The sequence below is a fragment of the Carcharodon carcharias genome, chromosome 12, assembly GCF_017639515.1.
Source record: "Carcharodon carcharias isolate sCarCar2 chromosome 12, sCarCar2.pri, whole genome shotgun sequence".
Classification (NCBI taxonomy): domain Eukaryota; kingdom Metazoa; phylum Chordata; class Chondrichthyes; order Lamniformes; family Lamnidae; genus Carcharodon; species Carcharodon carcharias.
Genome location: NC_054478.1, coordinates 125,029,135 through 125,052,296, shown reverse-complemented (window position 1 = coordinate 125,052,296; position 23,162 = coordinate 125,029,135). Strand labels below are relative to the sequence as shown.

General features: G+C 43.1%; 1 protein-coding gene across 4 annotated transcripts in view; it reads right to left on the bottom strand.

The window, feature by feature from the left end:
- bmpr2b (bone morphogenetic protein receptor, type II b (serine/threonine kinase)) overlaps positions 1-23,162 on the bottom strand; it is a 333,412-nt gene that overhangs the window by 56,250 nt on the left and 254,000 nt on the right. For 3 of the 4 annotated variants that reach the window (XM_041200905.1, XM_041200903.1, XM_041200904.1), the window contains one exon: positions 3,801-3,911. In XM_041200905.1, the coding sequence (XP_041056839.1) occupies positions 3,801-3,911 (111 nt within the window). Of the gene's footprint in view, positions 1-3,800; positions 3,912-19,147; positions 19,167-23,162 lie in introns of those variants that run through there. The other variant, XM_041200906.1, reaches the window with a different exon arrangement.

Genomic DNA, 23,162 nt, shown 5'->3' with positions numbered 1-23,162 from the left:
TGTAGATGGATACCCCAAGTCTCTCTGGACTTCCACTCTTTAAAGCTTTTCACCATTTAGAAAATACCCTTTCTATCCTTTTTAGGTCCAAAGTGGATAACCTCACACTGAAATTCATTTGCTACAGTTTTGCCCATTCAGTTAATCTATCAATATCTCTTTGTAATTTTACATTTCCATCTACACCGCTTAAAATGATACCTATCTTTGTGTCACCAGCAAATTTGGATTTGTAACTTTCTATTCCATCATCCAAGTTGTTAATAAATATGGCAAATTGTTCAGCCCCCAACACAGATCCCTATCAGACACTACTTGTCATTTTCTGCCACCTACTAGAGTATCCCTACTCTCTATCTTCCTCCACTCAACCAATTTCCTAACCAGGTCAATAATTTGCCTTCAATTCCATGAGCTTCGATTTTAGTTTATAATGTCTTATGAAGGACTTGTGAAGTCCATAAAAATTACATCCATAGACATTCTCCTAAGCACCTCTTCAAAAAATTCAATCAGGATTGTCAAGCATGATTTAACCTTTACAAATTCATGTTGTCTCTCTCTGACCAACTGAAAATTTTCATGTCATTCTATCCTTAATGATAGACACTAGCAATTTCCCAACAGCAGATGTTAGGCTAACTGGTCTTTAGTTCCCTGGTTTCCCGATGTCATAAATTTCTCATTAGGTTGGGGATACTGAAAGTAAGACCAACCACAGCACCTGCTTGTTCTAAGAACAGGAGCAGGAACCCTGGTCTAATTCACCTCCTTAAGCGACTTACTCGACTTAAGTGAGCCAAATCAGCACAGGCAATGATTGAATCTGACACCTTCTTAATTGCACAGCTAAATTATGACTACAAGAGCAGGTCAGAGGCTGGGGATTCCGCAGTGAGGAACTCACCTCCTGACTCCTCAAATCCTGTCCACCATCTAAAAGCACAAGTCAAGAATGTGATGGAATACGCTCCACTTGCCTGAATGAGTGCAGCTCCAACAACTCTCCAGAAACTTGACACCATCCAGGACAAAGCAGCCCGCTTGATTGGCACTCCATCCACAAACATCACCGACACACAGTGGCAGCAGTGTGTGCAATCTACAAGATGCAATGCAGCACCTTCCAAACCCACAAACTCTACCACCAAGAAGGACAAGGGCAGCAGATGCATGGGAACATTACCACCTGCAAGTTCCTCTCCAAGCCACCACCATTCTGATTTGGAATTATATCACTGTTCCTTCACTGTTGCTGGGTCAAAATCCTGGAACTCCTTTCCTAACAGCACTGCGTGTGTACCTATATCACAAGGATTGCAGTGGTTCAACATGGCAGCTCACCACCATCTTCTCAAGAGAAATTATGGATGAGCAATAAATACTGGCATATCCAGTGACACCCAAATCCCATGAAAGAATAAAAAGAAATTGGTTTGATAACCCTGCCACATCTGGCTGGTCTGAATTCACCGCTCTTGATCAGAATATATGATTTGACCACTAGATGGCAGTGTAGCAAGATGGAAGTTGCCTCTTTCTCAATCATTGATTTTGGCACAATATTTCTTATACTCAAGAAAGCCTGTATGTGTTTAAGCAAAAACTAGGCTTTCATACTGAATGTTAGTGAAATGCATTTACTACATGCTATTCAACTCACCACGCCCTCATTAATGGGCAATTTTTCTGAACATTCCACACAATTGAGTTCTATGATTGCTTCTATTTACTGGGACAATTATTTAGATAAGGCCTAGAGGAAATGGTGCAAACATTTGCAGATGATTCCAAAATAGGGGGCATAGTTAGTTTTTCAGAAGTTCAAAGTAACATTGATGAAGCAGGCGAATGGGTCAAAATGTGGCAGAATTGAAAATCAGTAAATGTGAGGTGATATATTTTGAAAAAAACCCAGCAGTTATTCAGTTTATATTCTTAATCAAATAAATTCAGAACTTGCTAGAAATATTCAGCAGATCATGCAGTACCTCTGGAGAGGGAAACAAAGTATATGTTTCAGGTCAATGGTCTTTCATCAGAATTTTTTTTTACTCATAATGGAAGGAGGCTTCTGCTGTGGAAGAGCAGAGGGATTTCAGGCCACAGACTCCCAGGACATTAAAGGCAACAGCTCAGGTTAATCAAGTGGATTTTATCACAAGAGGTACAGAATATAAAAACTACAAGGTACCGATGATCATTTATAAAACCTTAATCAAATTTAATTACAGAGTGTTGTGTCCTGTATTGGGCTCCACACCAGAGCATAATGAAGCTTTAGCGAGGGCACAATTTAGATTCATTGGGAACCTGTCTGGTATGAGGAAATTAATTAGAACTCAAAACATCACAGATTAGTTGGGCAATCTGCCAGGTAGTTAGAGGGTAGTTAGAAACAGACCTTTTTCTGATGGGGCGAGAATAAAGCACCACAGATACAAGATTAAATGCAAGAGATTTAGAATAGGGGACAGGAGAAACCCTCTTCACGCAGGGAGTTTTGAAGATGTGGAATTCACTTCGAAGGTTCATGGTTGAGATAGAAATTGTCAATATTCAAGATTAGGTTGGATTAGTGTTTAAAGGAAAATGAATTTAAGAGATATGAAGGACAGGATGGGTATATATGATTAGGACTATTTACTTGCACAACCAACATAAACTGGTTGGGTTGAATGGTAACTTCCATTTATTTCAATATGCTATTAATACATTCAAAAAGTAAACTCTTCCAATGATTCACTGGATTAATGCATATCATTGTCGCTACTAAGGCATGCAGACAAGAAGGTCACATGTTCAATCACTTTTTTTCAGCTGTTGGGGGTGATACAATTGGTCACACCACCCTAGCCAAGGAAGAGGCGGAGTAAACATCTCCTGAATCTCCTGCTCATTATCCAGTATCTGTCACTGAAAAGTTCCTGTGTGTGTGGGCATAAGGTGAGATAACCTTAACGAGTAGGTAACCTGCCGACAATCACCATCAAGGTTTATGTATAACAAAGGTCATTTGCGTGAGGTTTGGGAGGGTAACTGGTACCTATGGAATTGTACCTGAGCAAAAGTCACTGTCTAAGGGGTGCAAGAAAGGAGGCTGGCATAGGGAATTAAAACTGACAGGGGGCTTGGGGTCAGACATATTTTCTTTGTCCTTTTGTTCATGACATCTTTGTCAATCTCTCCTTTGCCTCCACCCATTGCTGGCCTTCTATCCAGCTATTCACCTGCTTCACCCCCTTAAACAGTATAAATTTCATCACATTTTTACTTGTCTTTAGCTCTGAAGAAGAGTCATACGGACTCAAAACGTTAACTCTGTCTTTCTCTCCACAGATGCTGTTCATTTGTGATATTTTCCAGTCCAGAGGAAAGTTCTTGGAACTGAAACATTGACTGACTGACTTCTGTTTCGTGACAAGTATTTCTAGCTTTTTCTGCTTATACTTTGCACACATGGCTTGAGTGAGGACAGGATGTAGCTCAGCTGTGACAACTGCTTGATTAAAAAGCAAATCTGCTGACACTTGTATGGAGAATGGTTACATGGGCAAGATACCAGGCAATTGCTGGTGCCTGTGGAATCAGCAAAAAATTAGATGAATGGAGCCTAATTAGGAGTGAAGAGACTCGGCAAAAGGGAAAGACCACTGTTAAATAATGCTCACAGTTTTCGGCGGGGTTGGGGGGGGGAGGGGGTGTGTGTGTGTGTGTGTGGGGCGTGGATAAGTGAAAGCTTTCTTTACACTGTCTTTAAACTAGGAGGAACGAATTCAAGTTTCATTGCAGACACTCACCTGCAAGCATTCTATACCCAAAGAAGAAAGCTGCAATCAAGACAGCGACAACGGACACCGATGCCAAAGCAATTACAATTGTCTCCTCCTTGTAGTGTGGTCTCCAAGTACCTAGAACACAAAGATAAATTCCAATGTTGTCACACACTTCAGTTAGTTTATTGGTACCAATAATATGCTATAAAAAAACTTTAATGGACCAATAAGAAAGGCAGAATTGCATTTGTACAACATCTTATTAAGAGCTATCAAATGTCCCGAAGTACTTCACATCCCATGAACTACATTGCGCACTGTTACTATAGCAGTAAGCACAGCAGACATTTTCAGGCCGCAAGATCCCACTAATAGCAGTAAGAGATGAATTGTTTTTGGTGCCGTTGGTTGACAGAGGAGTGTTCTCCTGGACACCATGAAAGCTGCCTGCTCTTCTTTGAATAGTGCTGCCCTAGGCTCTATGATTCCCACTGAACTACTCGAGCAGGTGACACGAGCAGAGTTTCCAAAGAACATCACTTCAGACAATGCGGAACACCAACTGAGGATGTTACCAACCGAACCAAGCTGGCTTGCACTTTATTTGTCAGTTGTAACAGATTTCCACCGTAGTGTTACATAGCTCAGTGCTCGCTTTAAACATGCCCAAAGTTTTGGAAAATCAGAATCTATAAAATATCTGCCAGCTGTTTTTTCACATTTCAAGTGAACAAAGTATGAACATTTCATGTGCCCATCAATTTCCATCTATAAGTCTCACAAAGGGAACATCTAATACAATTGCAACCAGATAAAATGATACACATCTTGCCAAAGGAAATAGCCAGACTTGCCTGTTATTAAAATAACATGCCTGCAAACCTGAGGACAAGTTTGCTAAACTCTGGGTCAATGCGCTCAACGGCATGCCTACCAGATCCGATCTCAGATTTGCTCATCAAGCTGCCAGCTGGCATGGTTGGCTGAGCTCAGTTATCTTCCGGTGGGCACACTAGATGATATGCCCATAAGGTGGCAAGATGTTATCCAAAATATCCCTGGATGATACTGAGCCATCCTAACTGGAAGGTCCATATTTGAGGTGTGCTTTTTATGGAATCAACTTGTCTTAGCAGTAAGGGATCCAATTACTAGGCGTCTCATTGCTGACCAGTGGAATAGGAAAAAATCTGCCACTTTACAGTGTTAACATGAAGTACGTCGCTGCTACCAATATTTGAGGAAAACTGCACTAGAACCAAAGCATTTTAATGTAAAGCTGTGTCACAGACCAGGAACTAAACATGGGATGCTTGACTAGTAATGTTTTAAATTCTCTACTTGGCAGTGCCTTTAGCCACTTGGGTACCTCTGTGGCTTCGATCAAATAATATCACATCAGACAATGCAGCAGGTCCACTATGGTGGAGGAAAGTGAAAAATTAGATACCGTGCTCAAGTCTCTGAACTGGGGCTTGAAGCCACAGCCTTTTGAATCAGAGTGACGGGTGCTACCATTGACACCTAAAAGATTGAGAAAGATAAGATGTTGCACAACTTTGAGGTCCTGTGGAAGAATGAGCTACAGTGGGTAATTGTCTCCGTTTTATATGAACTCCTGCAGATGTTTCCTCTCCTTAGTAAGGGGCACTGAAGCCAAAGCTCATCACCTGCTACTGACACCCTGGCAGAGATCTGCTAGCCCAGCACACACCAGGGATCCAACTTGGGACCTTGTTGATCTGCAGTGTTTAACATCACTACAAGCAAAATTCTTAGCTACTGTGCCATCGGGCAGGGTTTTTCTGTTGGCGTGCGGGGACGGGCCCAGCACACTGACATGTAAAATGACACGTGATGATGCGGGCATGCATCCCAACTGACATGTTTAAATAAATTTTTAAACCATTTATTCAATTATTTTAATGTCCATTCAATATCCCTGAGGCAGCTCTGAGCGCTGTTGACTGCGTATTATGCTGGGCGGGCCTTAATTGGCCATCCCGTGTAAAATGGCAGAGCAGAGTTGATCGCGGGTGGCGATTGGCTCCGCGCCCGCCTACGCCTGCTCCCACCCAGCCCACCCGCCTTAGGAAAAATCCTGGCCATCAAGTTGAGCTCACAGAATCTATTTTGTGTTTCAGAATCAGCTATCAATTCAAAATGAATTGCCATTCAATAGCTGTGCTGTAAATATATAGATATAATTTCAGTGTTAAAAATTGTTCGTATGATCGCGTGGATTTGAGAAGGTTTTCAGGATACAGTTGCAGCTCCAAGCTGAATACACAAGCCTTATTACAAACAATGCTGAGAAAACAAAGCAGCAGGTTCTTTAAAGGGATTCGCAGCTTTGGGTACTGCAGCAAACAAAAATGCTTCTTTGATTATAATGTCCATAGTGCATAGTTGGGGAGTTCTAGTTCTGCTAGTTCACTTCAAATGTTTTGCGTGTTTTTTTTCTTTCACAGTACCTGGCATCCTGAAGCATGAGAAAGAAACCTCTCTCAGTATCAAAAGAACGATTTTTAGGCCCAGATTTTCCCTACAACAGAAAGGCCAGTTTGTGCTAAATTAGCTGATCTTAACCAGATTTATGATTGCTACCCGGTGACCTTCTGCTGATAACGCACCAGTGGGTGAGAAACACTGGATTCAACTAATAACTATCTATAAATGGTCAAATAGCCTGCTGACATTAAGCCTAGATTTCCTAGCAGCATTTTTGTAACATTGATATTAAGCTGCCTGAATCGAAAAAAAGTTAACAGATCAGAAAATCTAAACTACAAACTAGGCTCACACATGAAGGATGGCCTCTTGGATAAGGCGCTAGAGAGGTACCCAGAGGTATTCTTCTATAGGGGCAGAAAAGAGAAATGAAGGAGCAAAATAAATTAACTGCTTTAGATGGGTGTTCTGTTTCAATGCATTATGGGGGTAGGATTTGTTTTGGTCTCTGCTGTTGTTTGGAGACTGTTTTGGTAGGAAATTTATGTTTACTCTATTATTCAGCTCACTGATATTTAGGGAGTGTTCTATTACACAATCAAGAACTTGTCTGAGGGAGTGCTACATTTCAGATGAGATGTTAAACCAAGGCCCTGTCTGCCCTCTCAGGTGGATGTTCAAAACTCTGTGACACTATTCAAAGGAGAGCAGGGGAGTTCTCCAACTGTCCTGGCCAATATTAATCCCACAATTTAACGTTAATGAAACAGATGATCAGATGTCTGACCACAAATTGGCTCCTGTGTTTCCTAGATTACAAATCATGAAAGGCAATATATAAATGCAGGTTCTCAGTTTACTGTATTTCCTATGAATAACTTAGAAGTGTTCCTTCACAAAATGAGCACTTATGTTTCCAACAGTTGATATTTTTGCCATTAAATCCAGAGCAGTCCTGGTGAAACTGCAACAGAGTCACATGGACCAACAGATCATGGCCTGATCCCTGGGCTGTGCTGCAATCTACCAAGACTTCTTCAGCACTACTTCCTAAGCACTACCCGCAACCTCTAATACCTAGAAGGACAACACAGCAGTAGGCACATAGGAAGCACCACCATTGGCAAATTCCCCTCCAAGTCACATAGCATCCTGACTTGGATGTATGTCACTATTTCTTCATCATTGTGGGTGAAAATCCTGGAACTCCTTATGTAACAGCACTGCTGGAACATTTTCACCATATGAACTGCAGGAATTCAGATGTGCCAATGATACCTACATCCCAAGAATGATTTTTTTAAAATAACATGGTAGCCAATTGCATACAGCAAGGTTCCACAAATAGCATTAAAATAATTATCCAACCATTTATTTTTTAGTGTTGCTTGAGGGATAAATATTGACCAGGACACTGGGAAAATTCTCCTGTTCTTCTTCAAATTGTGCCATGAGATCTTTAAAGGCTACCTGCGGGAATCTCATTTTCTCATCCAAAAGGCAGCATCGCTGACAATTCGGCACTCCCTCACTACTGCACTGTAGCACTAGATTATATACTCAAGTCTCTGGAGTGGGGCTACAACCCATGATCTTCTAACTCAGAGGCAACAGAGTTACCATTGAGCAAAGGCCTAGATTAAATTCTGCTTGCAGGTGCATTACCAGGATTAGGGTGGGAGTATTGGAAATCCCCAGAATACCTCTTATACCAACCTAATATCAAGATGATGTAACCCGGTGTTTTATGGTCAGGTTGTGATGAAGGCTCTCACTGGAGGTTCACAAGGGCTTAGTAAGCCCTGAGAGGCAGACTACTTGTTTTGCCAATAACCCACTTGTTTAAACAAGGAACTGCACATTGATTGGAGTGAGAAAGATGAGTGCATAAAGCTTCTTCATGACCTTGGTTGCGTACTCTATGCTCCAGTACCTAAATATAGTCAGTGGTAACTGGCGGCACAGCAGAATGTCAATGATATCTTGTGTCTGATTCAATGTCCAAGTGCTCTACAATACCTTGCTATAACTTGCGCTGGAAATACAAGACAATAGTTCCTCATCATCATCAAAGGTTTATTTAAAGTCAACTCCTGATCAACTTCCTTCACCCAATAGACTTTTATAGACCTATGCACTTGAAGACAAGTGCTCCTCCATATTCGCAGAAGGACCACCAATACCTTCCTTTGATTTCACCTATCAAGTCGCCCAGGATTTGACTAAATCAATAGATGGAAGCGGAGTGAGGCCAGTCCTCTGAATGAGGAGCAATCCAAAGCTGATGGCTGGTTTCTGAACAAAAGTGATTTCTTATTCATTACTTTTCGTGCAAAGACCAATTTCCTGACATTACCCTGAATTTGTCTTTCACCAGTATGAATCTTTCTTCTCTGCAACAATGAGAGATTTTTGTGTATTATTTTCAAAGATAGACAAAGTAATTTTTATTTAAAGATTTTTTGAACTAGCTGAATGTTTAAAGGAATCCCTTCATCTTTGCAAAAAGAAGGCAACATGCATATTGTGTCCAACTTAGTTCGTATTTTACAGGAACTAGTTAGCTTTCTATCATATGGAACACTCAAGTTTGAGTTTGAATTTGTACCGAGTTAGTTGGCAGTTCTCCAGACCATAGAATCACTATAATTACTCTATTATCCCTTAGGCAAAGGAGGGGAAAAGAATCATTGAAGGCCATTGTTCCTGATCATTACCCAGTGAGCATTGCTAGAAAATTTGCTTGTGCGGATGTCAGGTTGAGTACAGGATCAAGTCCGAATGTCATGCCCCTATGAATCAACAGCCTGCCAAAACTGAAGAAATTGGTTCATATATGAAGAAAGATCACTTATAGAGTTGGGCAAGGTACTATATTGGAAACCATATCCCAAAGGCTAAGTGCCTTAACATAGTGGAGGGAGAAACAAAGCAAATAAAATCGGTAAAAATAGTTGAAGCGGCAAGTGAAAAACAAGATTCCCCTTTGTGCTCAGTTAAAATGCATGGTTTCTTTTATCTGGCTATACATAAGCACATATAGCTCAGACTATGACTTCAGTAGTTGGAAAATGATCTGTATCCGACAGAAAAAACGATAAAAACAAAAAAACTGCGGGTGCTGGAAATCCAAAACAAAAACATAAACATGATGGCCATCTGACGTGATGATAAAATGCAGCAGTCTCCATAAGACTAGTTGCTGATTCTAAGCTGTGTGTATATATATATATAATGGCCAAGCTAAACCCTTCACTGGAGACTTCTAAATGTGATAACATATTATATCTGATATCCACATTCGACATTCCTTATTTGAAATATATTGCTAGCTTCCCATTTATTTGCTGGAATTGACATTACTTTAATCTTGTTTTAGGTTGTTCATGCTCAATTTCCTCCCAACCCACCTTCTCTGCTCCCCAGTGGTTCAGTTGAGGAGAAAGGCACGTACCAGGCTCCCAGCATATTATTAAGCCATAGTAACCAGAAAGATCCCAAGTTCCATTTAGAGCCTGTGCTAATCTCAACGGGACAAGACTTCAAAGTACCTTGCAGGTTAAGGAGGAGAAAAAAAAAATCAGACAGGGTTCCTTGCCTTGATCACTATCCTCCTTGCTTTGGCATGGGGAAGGATATCAGAGCTTGATTAGTACTCCTTGGAGAACAACTTTTAAGACAGTGACAAACCTTTACCCATGAGGATTGTACCCCAGTGTTACACAGTGACAGACCTATATCCACCAGTACTGTATCACAGTATTACAATGACAGACCAGTATCCACCAGCACTGTACCCATTACACTATTATACCACAGTATTAGTGAGACCTGTACCCACCCCAGTATTATACAGGGACAGATCTGACCTGTATCAAACAGTATTGCACTCTGGTGTTACACAAAGGTAGTGGTTTTGCAAAATTTTCACTTGGAGGTGCAGAGATTCAGCAGCAGCCGCTTGCTCTCTGCAAGTCAGTCATGGCTGGCACTGAACTGTAGATATACAAATGTGTGCTCAAGCCCAGCTTCCAATTAAGGCCCTTCAAAAGCTAGCATCCCAAGTATCACACACAACAAATAGCCACATGGAGGAAAACCTAGAAGGCTGTCAGTGGACGATAAACTGGTAAATGCCAATTCTCTCAGGTGAAGATGGGGCAAGGTTTTTGTACACAAGTCAATACACTCAGGAGAGACAGGGAGAAAACTCAAAAAAAATGTAATAAGGAATCTTTATTCCCATGCCTGCAATAATTTAATCTCAATACATACAGGTGGCACATCCTTAGTCAAGGTATTCCAGTGGTTTCTTGTCACTGGTATCATGCAATAATGTGAATAATTTCATGGATTTGTCCTATCCACAAAATCTAACAAATCAGTCAAATTTAAATCCCATCAATTACTGCTATGAGAATCTCCCCTGTACCATTGACAAAACTATGGGAGCAATCTTACAAAGACGACTAGAGGAGTTCTCCAGTGTCTGGGCTAATATTCACCCCTCTACTATCACTAAACAACAGGTAATCTGGTCATTATTACATTGCTATTTGTGGGATAAAAACAGAAAATGTTGGAAAAATTCAACAGGTCTAGCAGCATCTGTGTAAGAGAAAGAGAGTTAATGTTTCAAGTTCATATGAATGCAAGCTCCAACAACTTATTGATGCCAATGCCTATCCGGGACACTCCACACCTTCCTATCCCTCTGACCCCATCCCTTCTTCTAATTCTAGTCCTTGCCATGTATTCACTATACTCTCTGACCTTCCCCTCTCTGGTGCTGAACGTTCTGTACTTGGCAAAGACTCAGTTCATCCTCTTACGCTCTCACCTCAATGAATTCCGGGCTCAGCACAATGCTTTGCCTTCATCTCCAGGCTCACTTCTTTGGGCAGGAGTCCTTCCCCATTCAACGGATCTTTTCACCCAGCTCCAATATTCTTCCCCTACCTGACCCCTCCCTCTGGCCTCCTATCTGCTCTTGATCTTTTCATTGAGAACTATTGGCATGACATCGGCTGTCTTAATTTTTCCATTCCTCTCACCCACTCCAACCATGTTTCCTTTTGAACTTGCTGCACTCCATTCTCTCAGGTCCAACCCTGACTTGGTTATCAAAACTACGACAAGGGTGATGCTGTTGTTCTCTGGCATACTGACCTCTACCTTGCAGAGACTTAGCGCCAACTCGCAGACACTTCTTCCTACCTCCCCTTGGACCATGACCACCAAGCATCAAGCCATTGTTTCCAGGACTGTCACTGACTTCATCTCCTCTGGAGATCTTTCCTCCGTAGCTTCCAGCCTCATAGTCCCCAACCCTGAACAGCCCATTTCGACCTCCTTCCCAAAATCCACAAAAGGACTGTCCTGGTGGCCCATCATGTCAGCCTGTTCCTGCCCCATGGAATAATTTCTTTTAATCTTGGCTCTATTCTCTCTTCCCTTGTCCAGTCTTCACGCACCTACATTCGCAATTCCTCTGACACCCTACCTCATATCAACAATTTCCAGTTTCCTAGCTCTAACCGCCTCCTCTTCACTATGGATGTCCAGTACCTCTAAACCTCCATCACCCAACAGGATGGTCTAAGGGCTCCCCGCTTCTTCCTTGAACAGAGGCCTGAACAATCCCCATCCACCACCATTCTCCCTGGTTGAACTTGTTGCCTCACTGAACAATTTCTCCTTTAATTTGTCTCACTTCCGCCAAATAAAAGGTGTGTCGATGGGTCCCCACATGGGCCCCAATTATGACCATCTTTTTGTGAGTTGTGTGGACCATTCCTTGTTCCAGTTCTGCTCGGGGTCCCCTCCCACAACTCTTTTCTCAGTACATTAATGACTCTATCGGCGCCGCTTCATGCTCTTGTTTGGACCTGGAAAAATGTATCGATTTTGCTTCAATTGCCACCCCTCTCTCACCTTCACATGGTCCATCTTTGACACTTCCCTTCCTTGGCTTCTCTGTTGCCATTTCTGGTGATAAACTGTATACCAATACTCATTACAAGCCCACCAACTCCCACAGTTAGCTCGACTACAGCTCCTCACACTCTGCTTCCTGTAAGGACTCCATCCCATTCTCTCAGTTCCGCCGCCACCGTCGCATCTGTTCCGAGGATGCTACCTTCCAAACGGTGCTTCTGACATGTCTTCCTTTTTCCTTAACCGAAGGGTTCCCTCAGCTGTGTCCAACTCATTTCCCACAAGTCTGCCCTCATCCCTTCCCCTCCCTCCCAGAACCATGATAGGGTCCCCCTTGTCCTCACTTTTCACACCACCAGCCTCCGCATTCAAAGGATCATTCTCTGCCATTTATGCCAACTCCAGCATGATGCCACCAACAAACACCTCTTCCTCTCATCCCACCCTGCCAGCATTCCATAGGGACCATTCCCTCAGTAATACCCTGGTCCACTCCTCCATCACCCCCAACTCCTCATCCCCTTCTGACGGCACCTTCCCATGCAATCACAGAAGGTGCAACCTGCCCCTTTACCTTCTCCCTCCTCACCGTCCATGGCCCCAAACATTCCTCTCAGATGAAGCAGCAATTCACTTGCATCTCCTTTAATTTGGTCTACTGTATTTGCTGCTCCCAATGCAGTCTCCTCTACATTACAGAGACCAAACTCAGACTGGGTGACTGCTTTGCAGAACACCTTTGCTCAGTCTGCAAGCATGACCAAGGCCTTCCTGTTGCTTGCCATTTGAACACACCATCTTGTTCTCATGCCCACGTGTCTGTCCTTGGCCTACTGCAATGTTCCAATGAAGCCCAACGCAAGCTGGAGGAACAGCAACTCATCTTCTGATTAGGCACTTTATGGCTTTCCAGACTTAACAGTGAGTTCAACAACTTCAGACCATGAACTCTCACCTCCATCTTTACCACTTCTTCAATCCAATTTTTTTAGTTTTTATTTATTTATTCATTTTATTATCCTTTTTCCCTAACCTCCACCCCCAACAACAGGGCCATCTGTCAAGTGTGTTTTTATGTTTCACTTTCACAGGGTGCTGACCCATGTTCTGCTATTAGGCCAGTATCAGCACCTTCTTCAGTCATTAACACGACCATTAGCACTCCCTTTGTCATGACACCTTTGTCAAACTTCTCCTTAGCTTCCACCTATCCCTAAACTTCTATTTTGCTCCACCCCCTCTTAAATAGTATAAATCTACCACATTTTTACTTGTCTTTAGCCCTGAAGAAGAGTCATACGGACTCAAAACATTATCTCCAGCATCTCCACAGATGCTGCCAGACCTGTCAAGTTTTTCCAGCATTTTCTGTTTTTATTTCAGATTTCCAGCATCCACAGTATTTTACTTTTATCTTGCTATTTGTGGGATTGCTATGCAAATTGGCTGCCAAGATTCCTACATTACTAAAATGGCTATATTTCAATAGCACTTCGTTGACTGTAAACTGCTTTGGGATGTCCTGAGGTCATAAAATGTGCTATGTAAATGCAAGTTTTTCTTTTCTTTCCAATGAGTGTAAATGAGAAATAGTTAATGCTTTGAAGTTCAATTCAAGTGATGCGAATGGAAAATAATTTGATCCACTTAAGTTTTAAAAAGAAATTTTGTACAATCAATGTGGATGGGACATTATTTGATCTGCTGGCGTGATGATTTTATTGAGAAGTGATTGATTGATACAAGCTTCAGTCTCAGTTCAGAATTCTTTGGAACATGTAAGGAAACAATCTATTTTCTTTAAAGTTAATGTAAGATGACAAAAACAAAAAAATTTATTTGTGTTGGGTATGCATTTGTCTGGGGTCAGTTGTGACATTCAACACACAACAGAGTAAACAGCTCTCACAAGTGCCGTTTTCCAGCCTGTCCACTCAATCTATTGCTTTTCACCTCTTTAAACAAGTTCAATAAAACTTAAAGGGCAGGATTTTCTGGTCGTTGGGCAGGCGTGGCAGGTGGGCCTGGAAGCAGCCGGGAAAATGGTCTGCTGCCTGCAATTGGCCCCCAGCCACCATTTCACGCTGGCTGGCTCAGCGCTGCCGGGGTGGGGGTGCAGGACGAGGGCGAGCGCAGAAGTCTGTGCATGCGTGAGGGAGCACACACTGAAAGCTCCCTGAAGGCAGGGTGGCTGCCTCAGGGGGAGCTGAAGATTTGTACAAACAGAAATAAAGATTTTAAAAACGAGAGAAACATGTCCCCACATATGACTCAGTCACATGACAGGGCCATATTAAAAATTATGTCTAAAAATGTTTCCTTTTTCAAAAAATTACTGTTGGAAACCTTATCCTGCTTGTGAATGAGATTTCATAAGAGATCCAAAGATCACCTGGCCAATTCATCTGCCCACCAACCGTAAGGTTGGATGGGTAGCAAAAAATTGTTTTTAATTAATTAAGGGCCTTAATAGGCCTCTTAATTGTCAGCGGGCACACTGCCGGCACTTGTATACGCCCGCCAACCAAAATATTGTGCCATGGCAGGACGTTTGCCCGATGTCGTCGCGCACTATTTTACACCCGATCGGGTCGGGCACTCGCCCACCCATGGGATATAAGATCCTGCCCAAAGACTGCTTTCAGGCACAAGTGTCTCAATTTACACACTAAAAAAATCCAGAACTTCCTGCCTGCTGATCAGATGAATTGCATGCCTGCTTGATAGGGCTGAGGGTTATGTTTACGAATTGTGGAGCCAGACCAGTCTCAAGCCTGGAGGCACACTGTCTGTTCCCAGCTACTGTTTCACTCCTTTTGGCAAGCTCTCCCAACAATCAGCGTCAACAACACTGAAAATACATCTTCATTCACGCAGACAGACCAGCCCAGAATTAAAAACACTGAAGAGGCCAGAGGCCCCCCATCCGCTGTAACTCGTGCTTACACAGCTAAGTAAAGTGTATACTGATTTCATGTGATTAAAAAAGGCAAGTCACAGTTTCAACCTGTTAAAGATGCATTTCCTAGGATAATGATTACAGCTTGCCTTCTTTGACACATTCTTTTCTCACTTTGACAGTAATATGGGAGCAAAGAAATTTTAAAACTAACAAGTTCCTGCTTTTTTCTAATTGCATTCTTTCTTTTTGGGCTCTGTGCAGAGGTGCTCCAAATTTTCCTGGCTCCAGGTAATTCAATATACTGACTTCCCCAATAGTTCAGTTGGTAGAAGTAATGTAGAGGTGACCCATACAGATCAGCAAGGCTCCAGCTTCAACTGTTGGTGCTGGATACGCAGCTCTCAGCCAAGGCAGCATTATGGGCACCACGAGTGTCTCAGTACCAGTGATTGTAGAATGGCAAAATCAGCCACTTCTTATAGATATCCAGTACATCTGCATTTGGAAACTTGTGTATAGCCAACAAGATTGTACTTGGCTGCGATATTCTAAACAGTTAAACATATTAACCACGCTCACAGAAGAGCACTTACGTGATTACCAAAGAAGGGTCCAAGCAAGAGTACCGCAGCTACCAAGTGCTTCCATTCAAGAGAGGTTTGAACATTCAATCACCTCCTAACAACCCTTTGACTCCACCTTCAGTCACCTCTCCTCTGACCCTTCGACTCCACCTTCTGTGGAGTGCATTCCATTCAAGAGAGGTTTGAACATTCAGTCACCTCCTAACAAATCTTCGACTCCACTTTCAGTCACCTCAGTTTTAAAGTGATTTGGAAAAGAAGCAAATGCAATGCAAGACAATGGGCAGAATTTTACATCCCACAGGGGTCGCGCACCCAACCTGATCAGGCGTAAAATCACACAAGAAGACAATGGGCGGGCGCCCCGACACCATCCCGCACTCTCGTGATATTTCACTTGGTGGGTGCACACAAAATTCTGAAGCATGCCCGCCAACAATTAAAAGGGGAATTAAGCCCATTAACGGCGCAATTGACTCTGAGTGCTCGTGGTCCGTCTAACCCTACAATTGACGGACAGGCGAATTGGCCAGGCAGATTTTGCATTTTTCATGAAACCTCATCCAAGTGCCGGATGAGATTTCCATTATTAAATAAAATTTTAAAAATCATCTTTGGACAGCATTTTTATCATCTATATGTTCAAGTGCCTGATTGTGATGCTTGGATATTTTTTCCTGATCTTCAAAACTTTATTTCATGGTTTTTGGGTCAGCAGCTCCCTGAGGCAGCTCTCTGCCTTCAGGGAGCTTTCTCTCAGCACTTGTCCCCGCCCGTGGAAACATCATTGCCCGCCCTCCTCTGGCCCCCACCCCGGCAGCACTGAGCTTTTCAGCATGCGTTTCACACTGGCTGGCCGTTAACTGGCCAACCAGTGTGAAATGACAGTTGGGGGCTGATCACAGTCAGCGGTCCATTTCCTGACCACTCCCAGGCCTGCCGATCATGCCCGCCCACTGAACTGAAAATTCAGGCCAACGTTTTTCACACAGTGAGTGTTTTGGGTCTGGAATACATTGCCTAGAAGTACGGTGGAGGCAGGTTCAATCGAGGTATTCAAGCAATGATTGTTTCTATTCAATAAAGTGCAGGCTTATGTGGAAAAAGCAGGAGAATGGCTATGAGTCTTAATGCTCATTCAGAGAGCTGGTGCAGATACAATGGACCAAATGGCCTCCTTTTGCACCGTAACAATTCTATGACTCTCTCCCCAACTCTTCAACTCCCCCTTCAGTCACCTCACCCAACTCTGCACTTCAGTCACCTCACTTGACTCTTTCACTCTACCTTCAGTCACCTCTCCCCGACTCTGACTCCACCTTCAGTCACCTCTCCTTGACCCTTTGACTCAACCTTCAGTCACCTCTCCCCGACTCTTCGACTCCATCTTCAGTCACCTCTCCCCAGCTCTTCCCTTCAGTTACCTCTCCCCGACTCTGACTCCACCTTCGGTCACGTCTCTCCGACTCCACCTTCAATCATCTCTCCTGATTCATTGACTCTACCTTCAGTCACCTCTCCCCGACTCTTCGACTCCACCTTCAGTTACCTCTCCCCAGCTCTTCCCTTCAGTCACCCCTCCCGACTCTTCAACTCCACCTTCAGTCACCTCTCCGACTCCATCTTTTGTCACTTCTCCCCAACTGTTCCTTTCAGTCACCTCTCCCTGATTCTTCAACTCTACGTTCAGTCACCTCTCCCCAATTCTGACTCCACCTTCAGTCACCCCTCCCCAACTCCTCAACTCCACCTTCAGTCACCCCTCCGACTCCACCTTTAGTCACTTCTCCCCAACTCTCCGATTCTACCTTTAGTTACTTCTCCCCAATTCTTCCTTTCAATCACCTCACCCTGATTCTTCGACTTCACCTTCAGTCACCTCTCCCCAACTCAAAGCTTTTAATTGCCCTTATACATCTTGAATAAACAGCTTGGGATCAGGCTATTACCTGGTGCTTAATCATTTGTGAAGTTTATCACATTTATAACAGAATTCTTCTTCAAGCACGGAATTTAATAAGCACATTACTGATCCTGCTGTGTATCCTCCATAATCTATAATTCCTACTATATAGCTTTTATATCCCACAGTTCCTGATGGTGTGCCCTGAAAAACCTACTGTTCCCTCTCATATCTCAGCCTACCATTGAGGATCCTTTAAATTCCTCAGTTCACTATCATATCTGTACAAGTTCTAATCTAGTCTAAATCCCAGGATTTTCATTGGGTTCCCTTCATCCCGTCTCCCAACCTCACTTTATCTGAGCCAATACCACAGTATATTCAATTGTGAGGCAGCATAAAAGCAAAGCCTGAATCTGTCCGCCTAACAACCACAAACAAAAGAATGGAAGCACTGCCTTATTTTTTCTCTTCTAGCTTGGATGCTAGGACTAGGTAGCACCTTGAAAGTGCTCTCCGAAGAAGCAATTGACCTTGTGGCACTCCCCCACTTTTTCCCCATACCCCTGCACATTCTTCCTTTTCAGATAAGAATCCAATTTCCTCTTGAATGCCTCAATTCAACCTGTCTCCACCACGTTCTCAGGCAGAGTCATCTGATCTTTTACTTCCAACCAGGCCTCAGTTTAACATCACATCTGAAAGAAGACCCCTCTGACAGGTCATTACTGCACTAGAGTGGCAGCTTTGATTTATGTGCTCAAGTCCTGGAGTGGATCTTGAATCTATAACTTTCTGATTCAGAGACAAGAGTGCCACCAACTGAGCCACGGCTGACACTGTTAGATTTGAACCATGTTGCCATGCTGGCGGAGAATGGCTAACTGAACCGAGATTAGGGATCAAACCTGGGGTACACTGCCTTTACCAAAAGAGCTCCCTGCAAGCCTTTCTGCTTGAAGTGATAATGGCAACTTTGGATAGTAAGAGCACTTCATGCATTGAGAGGGAACTATCCATCAAAAGGCTATAATGAAGGTTATGGTTGGCATTTTGTGTGCACTACTTGGCTCCATGCATCTTCCTGGATGCTATTTCAATTAACCAATAAACCCTCCTTACACTTCTCTGCCTCTCTACCTCACTTTCTCCCTTTAAGACATTTTTTAAAACCTACTTTGACCAGGCTTTTGGTTACCTAACCTAAATCTCTTTATGTACCTCAGTGTCATACTTTCTTTACAATGCTCCTGTGAAGTGTCTTGGGACGCTTCATTATGTCAAAGGCACTGCATAAATGAGCTGTTATTGTAGCTTTGTTCAATTGGTAATACTCTCCTCTCAGAGTTATACAAGCTGTTGGTATAAACCTCACCGAAGGCAATGATTCCAGTGCAGTCCTCCTGGTTCAAACCCAACTCCAGGCAAGTAATTCCAGTGCAGCATTCCTGGTTCAAATCCCACTGTGTCAGCTGTGGCTCAATTGGTGGCACTCTTGCCTCTGAGTCACAAAGTTGTAGATTCAAGACCCACTCCAAGGCTTGGCATAAAAATCAAAGCTGCCACTCCAGTGCAGTACTGACGGAGTACTGACCTGTCAGAGGGGCCTTCTGTCGGATGAGATGTTAAACTGAGGCCTGACCTGGAAGTAAAAGATCAGACGACTCTGCTTGAGTGTGTGGTGGAAGCAAGGTCAGTTGAGGCATTCAAGTGGAAATTGGATTCTTATCTGAAAAGGAAGAATATGCAGGGTTACAGGGAAAAGGCAGGGAGGGGTGTGGTACCACGTGAATTGCTCCTTCAGAGAGCCAACACAGACAGGCCAAATGGCTTTCTTCTGTATTGTAACTGTTCTATGACAGCATTTCAAAGAGCAGGGGATTTAATCCTGGGGGAAAAAAACAAATTATCTGGTTATTACCATATTGCTTTTTTAGGAGCTTTCTGTGCGCTAATTGGCTGACAGGTTTCCCCCACATTGTAACAGTGACTACACTTCAAATGTACTCCATTGGCTGTAAAGCACTTTAGGACATCCGGTGGTCATGGAAGGTATTATAAATACAAGCCCTTTTCTTTTCCAGGCAGTCAGTCCTCTGCATTGCACCTAGTCTAAATCCCACTCCAGGTAGTAAAGTAATTCCAATGCAGTACACTTGGTTCAAACCCCATCTAGTTTGTAGTTCCAGTGCAGTAGTCCTGGTTCCAACACTATGCGAGCCTGAGATTTCAAAGCAGTATAACAAATTTGCATTTATACATCTTTTAGTCATTCATGAGATGTTGCATTGCTGCCCCTGAACAAGTGGTGTGAGCCACCTTCTTGAATGCAACTGAGTAGCTTGCTAGTCCATTTCAAAGAGCAGTTAAGAGTCAACACATTGCTATGGGTCTGGAATCACATTTACACCAGCAGATTTTGGTCGGGAAGAATAAAAAGGCAACTTATTATTTAAATGGAGAGAAACTTCCGAATGCTTCAGTGCAAAGGGATCTGGGTGTCCTCATGCATGAATTGCTGAAAGCTAGTATGCAGGTACAGCAGGTAATAAGGAAGGGAAATGGGATTTTAGCATTTATTGCTAAAGGAATAGAGTATAAAAATAGGGAAGTGTTGTTGCAACTGTACAAGGCATTGATGAGACCGCACCTGGAGTACTGTGCACAGTTTTGGTCCCCTTACTTGAGGGAGGATGTAGTTGCATTGGTGGCAGTTCAGAGGAGGTTCACTAGATTGATTCCAGAGATGCAGGCTTTGTCTTATGAGGAGAGATTATGCAGTTAGGCCTGTACTCTCTAGAGTTTAGAAGGATGAGAGGAGATCTGATTGAGGTATATAAGATGCTAAAGGGGATAGACAAGGTAGACGTGGAGCGGATGTTTCCCCTTGTGGGGCATTCTAGAACAAGAGGCCATAGTTTTAGGCTAAGGGTTGGTAGATTTAAATCAGAGATGAGGAGGAACTACTTTTCTCAAAGGGTCATGAATCAGAATGCCGTGGATGCCGGGACGCTGAATAAATTTAAGGAGGAGATAGACAGATTTTTAATTAGTAACGGGTTGAAAGGTTATGGGGAGGGGGCGGGAAATTGGAGTTGAGGCTGAAATGAGATCAGCCATGATCGTATTGAATGGCGGGGCAGGCTCGAGGTGCTGAATTGCCTACTCCTGCTCCTAGTTTTTAAGTTCTTAAGATTTCCTTCCCTAAAGGACATTTACTGAACGAGATGGATTTTTAAAAACAATCCAGCAGCTTCATGATCACCTTTACTGATACTATATTTTTATTCTAAATTTATTTAATTAATTGAAATTATATTCTCCAACTGCCATGGTGAGATTTGAACTCATGCATCTGGATCATTAGTATAAGCCTCTAGATTACTAGACCAGTGGCATAAACACAATGCTAATTACCCCTAAATCCCCACAAATTTAGAAAAATGTCCCAAGGAGCTCCAAAGGAGCATTATCAAACAAAATTTGAAATTGTGCCACATAATGCTGAGGGATATAGACAGATTGAGTGAGTGGGCAAAAACTTGGCTAATGGGGAGTTTAATGTATGAAAGTGTGAGATCATGCACTTTGGTAGGAAGAATCAAAAGGCAGATTATTATTTAAATGGAGAGATACTCCAAAAACTGTACAGCACAGACGGATCTGGATGTTCTTGTTCATGAAACACAAAAAGTTAGCAGGTGCAGCAAGTAATTAAGAAGGCAAGTGGAATTTTGGTCTGATTGCTAGGGGGCTGAAGTTTAAAAATAGGGAAGTCTTGTTACAACTGAAAGGGTATTGGTGAGGCCGAACCTGCAATACTGTGTACAGTTTTGGTCCTCATATTTAAGAAAGGATATACTGGCATTGGAGGCAGTTCAAAAGAGATTAACCAGGCTGATTCTTGGGATGAAGGGGTTGAATTATCAAGAATGGCTAAACTGCCATTTATTCATTAGAGTTTAGAAGAAAGAGGAGTGATCTTAAAACATATTCAAGATTCTGAGGGGGCTTGACAGGGTAGATGTTGAGAAGATGTTTCCACTAGTGGGTGAATCTTGAACGAGGGGACATAGTTACAGAATAAGGGGAAACTCATTTAAAACTGAGATGCGAAGGAATTTCTTCTCTCAGAGGAAAGTGAATGTCTGGAATTCTCTACCCTAGAAAGTTGTGGAGGCTAGATCACTGAAAGTATTTAAAGAGGAGGTATATAGATTTTTTAAATATTGAGGAGTTGAGGTCTATGAGGAGCCGGCGTGAAAGAGCAGTTGAGGCCTGGGGCAGCTATGATCCTATTGAATGGCGGGGCAGGCTTGAGGAGTCAGGTGGCCTACTCCTGCTCCTATTTCTTATATTCTTATGTTACGTAAGGGAGATATATGGTCAGCTGTCCAAATGCTTGATCAAAGACATAAGTTTTAAGGAACGTCATAAAAGAGGAAAGATGGAGGGGTTTAGAAAGGAAATTCCAGAGTTTAGGGCCTAGGCAAGGCAATCAATTGTGAAGAAATTCAAATAAGGGATGTGCAAGGGGCTCAAATTAGAAGAATAGAAGGTTATAAGGCTGGAGGAGGTTCTAGAGGCAGGGAGTGGTGAGGCAGTGGAGGGATTTGAAAACAAGAATGAGAATTTTAATATTGAGGTGTTGCTGAACCAGATGCCAATGTAGGTTAGCAAGCCCAAGAATGATGTGTGAATGAGAAGCAGAATTTTGGATGGCCTTGAGTGTATGAGAGTGGAAGGTGGGAGGCCAGCCAGGGGAACACTGAAATAGTCCCCTGGGGGTTTTAGCAGCAGGGTAGAGCAACATGACAGACGCTGAAGTAGGTGATGTCATGGATGCTCTCCTCAGATTAAATACAAACATCAAGGCTGTGAACAGGTGTTCAGTCTCAGATAGTTCCCATGAACAGAGATGAAGTCGACAGCTAGGGAACAGAGTTTGTAGCGAGGACCAAAGACAATGGCTTAAGTCCTCCCAATATTTAGTTGGAGAAAATTTCTGCTCATCCAGTACTTTTTTAAATTCTTTAATAGGATGTGGGCATCACTAGTTAGGCCAGCATTTTTATTGCCCATCCCTAACTGCCCTTGAGGTGGTGGTGGTAAGCCGCCTTCTTGAACCGCTGCAGTCCATGTGGTTTAGGTGCACCCAGGGCTCCATCAGGGAGGGAGAGTTCCAGGGACCCTGCGACAGTGAAGGAACGGCGATATATCTCCAAGCCAGGATGGCGTGTGGCATGTAACGGAACTTGCAAGTGGTGGTGTTCCCATGTATCTGCTGCCCTTGTCCTTCTAGGTAGTAGATGTCGCAGGTTTGCAAGGTGCAGCCAAAGGGACCCTGGTGAATTGCCGCAGTGCATCTTGTAGGTGGTACACGATGCTGCCAATGTGTGTTGATGGTGGAGGGAGAGAATATTGAAGGTAGTGGATGCTAATCAAGCAAGCTGCTTTGTCCTGGATGGCGTTGAGCTTCGTGAGTATTGTTGGAGCTGCACTCACCAAGTGGAGAGTATTCCGTCACACGCCTTACTTGTGCGTTGTAGATAGTGGACAGGCTTTGGGGAGTCAGAAGATGAGTTATTCTCCACAGAATTCCCAGTTTC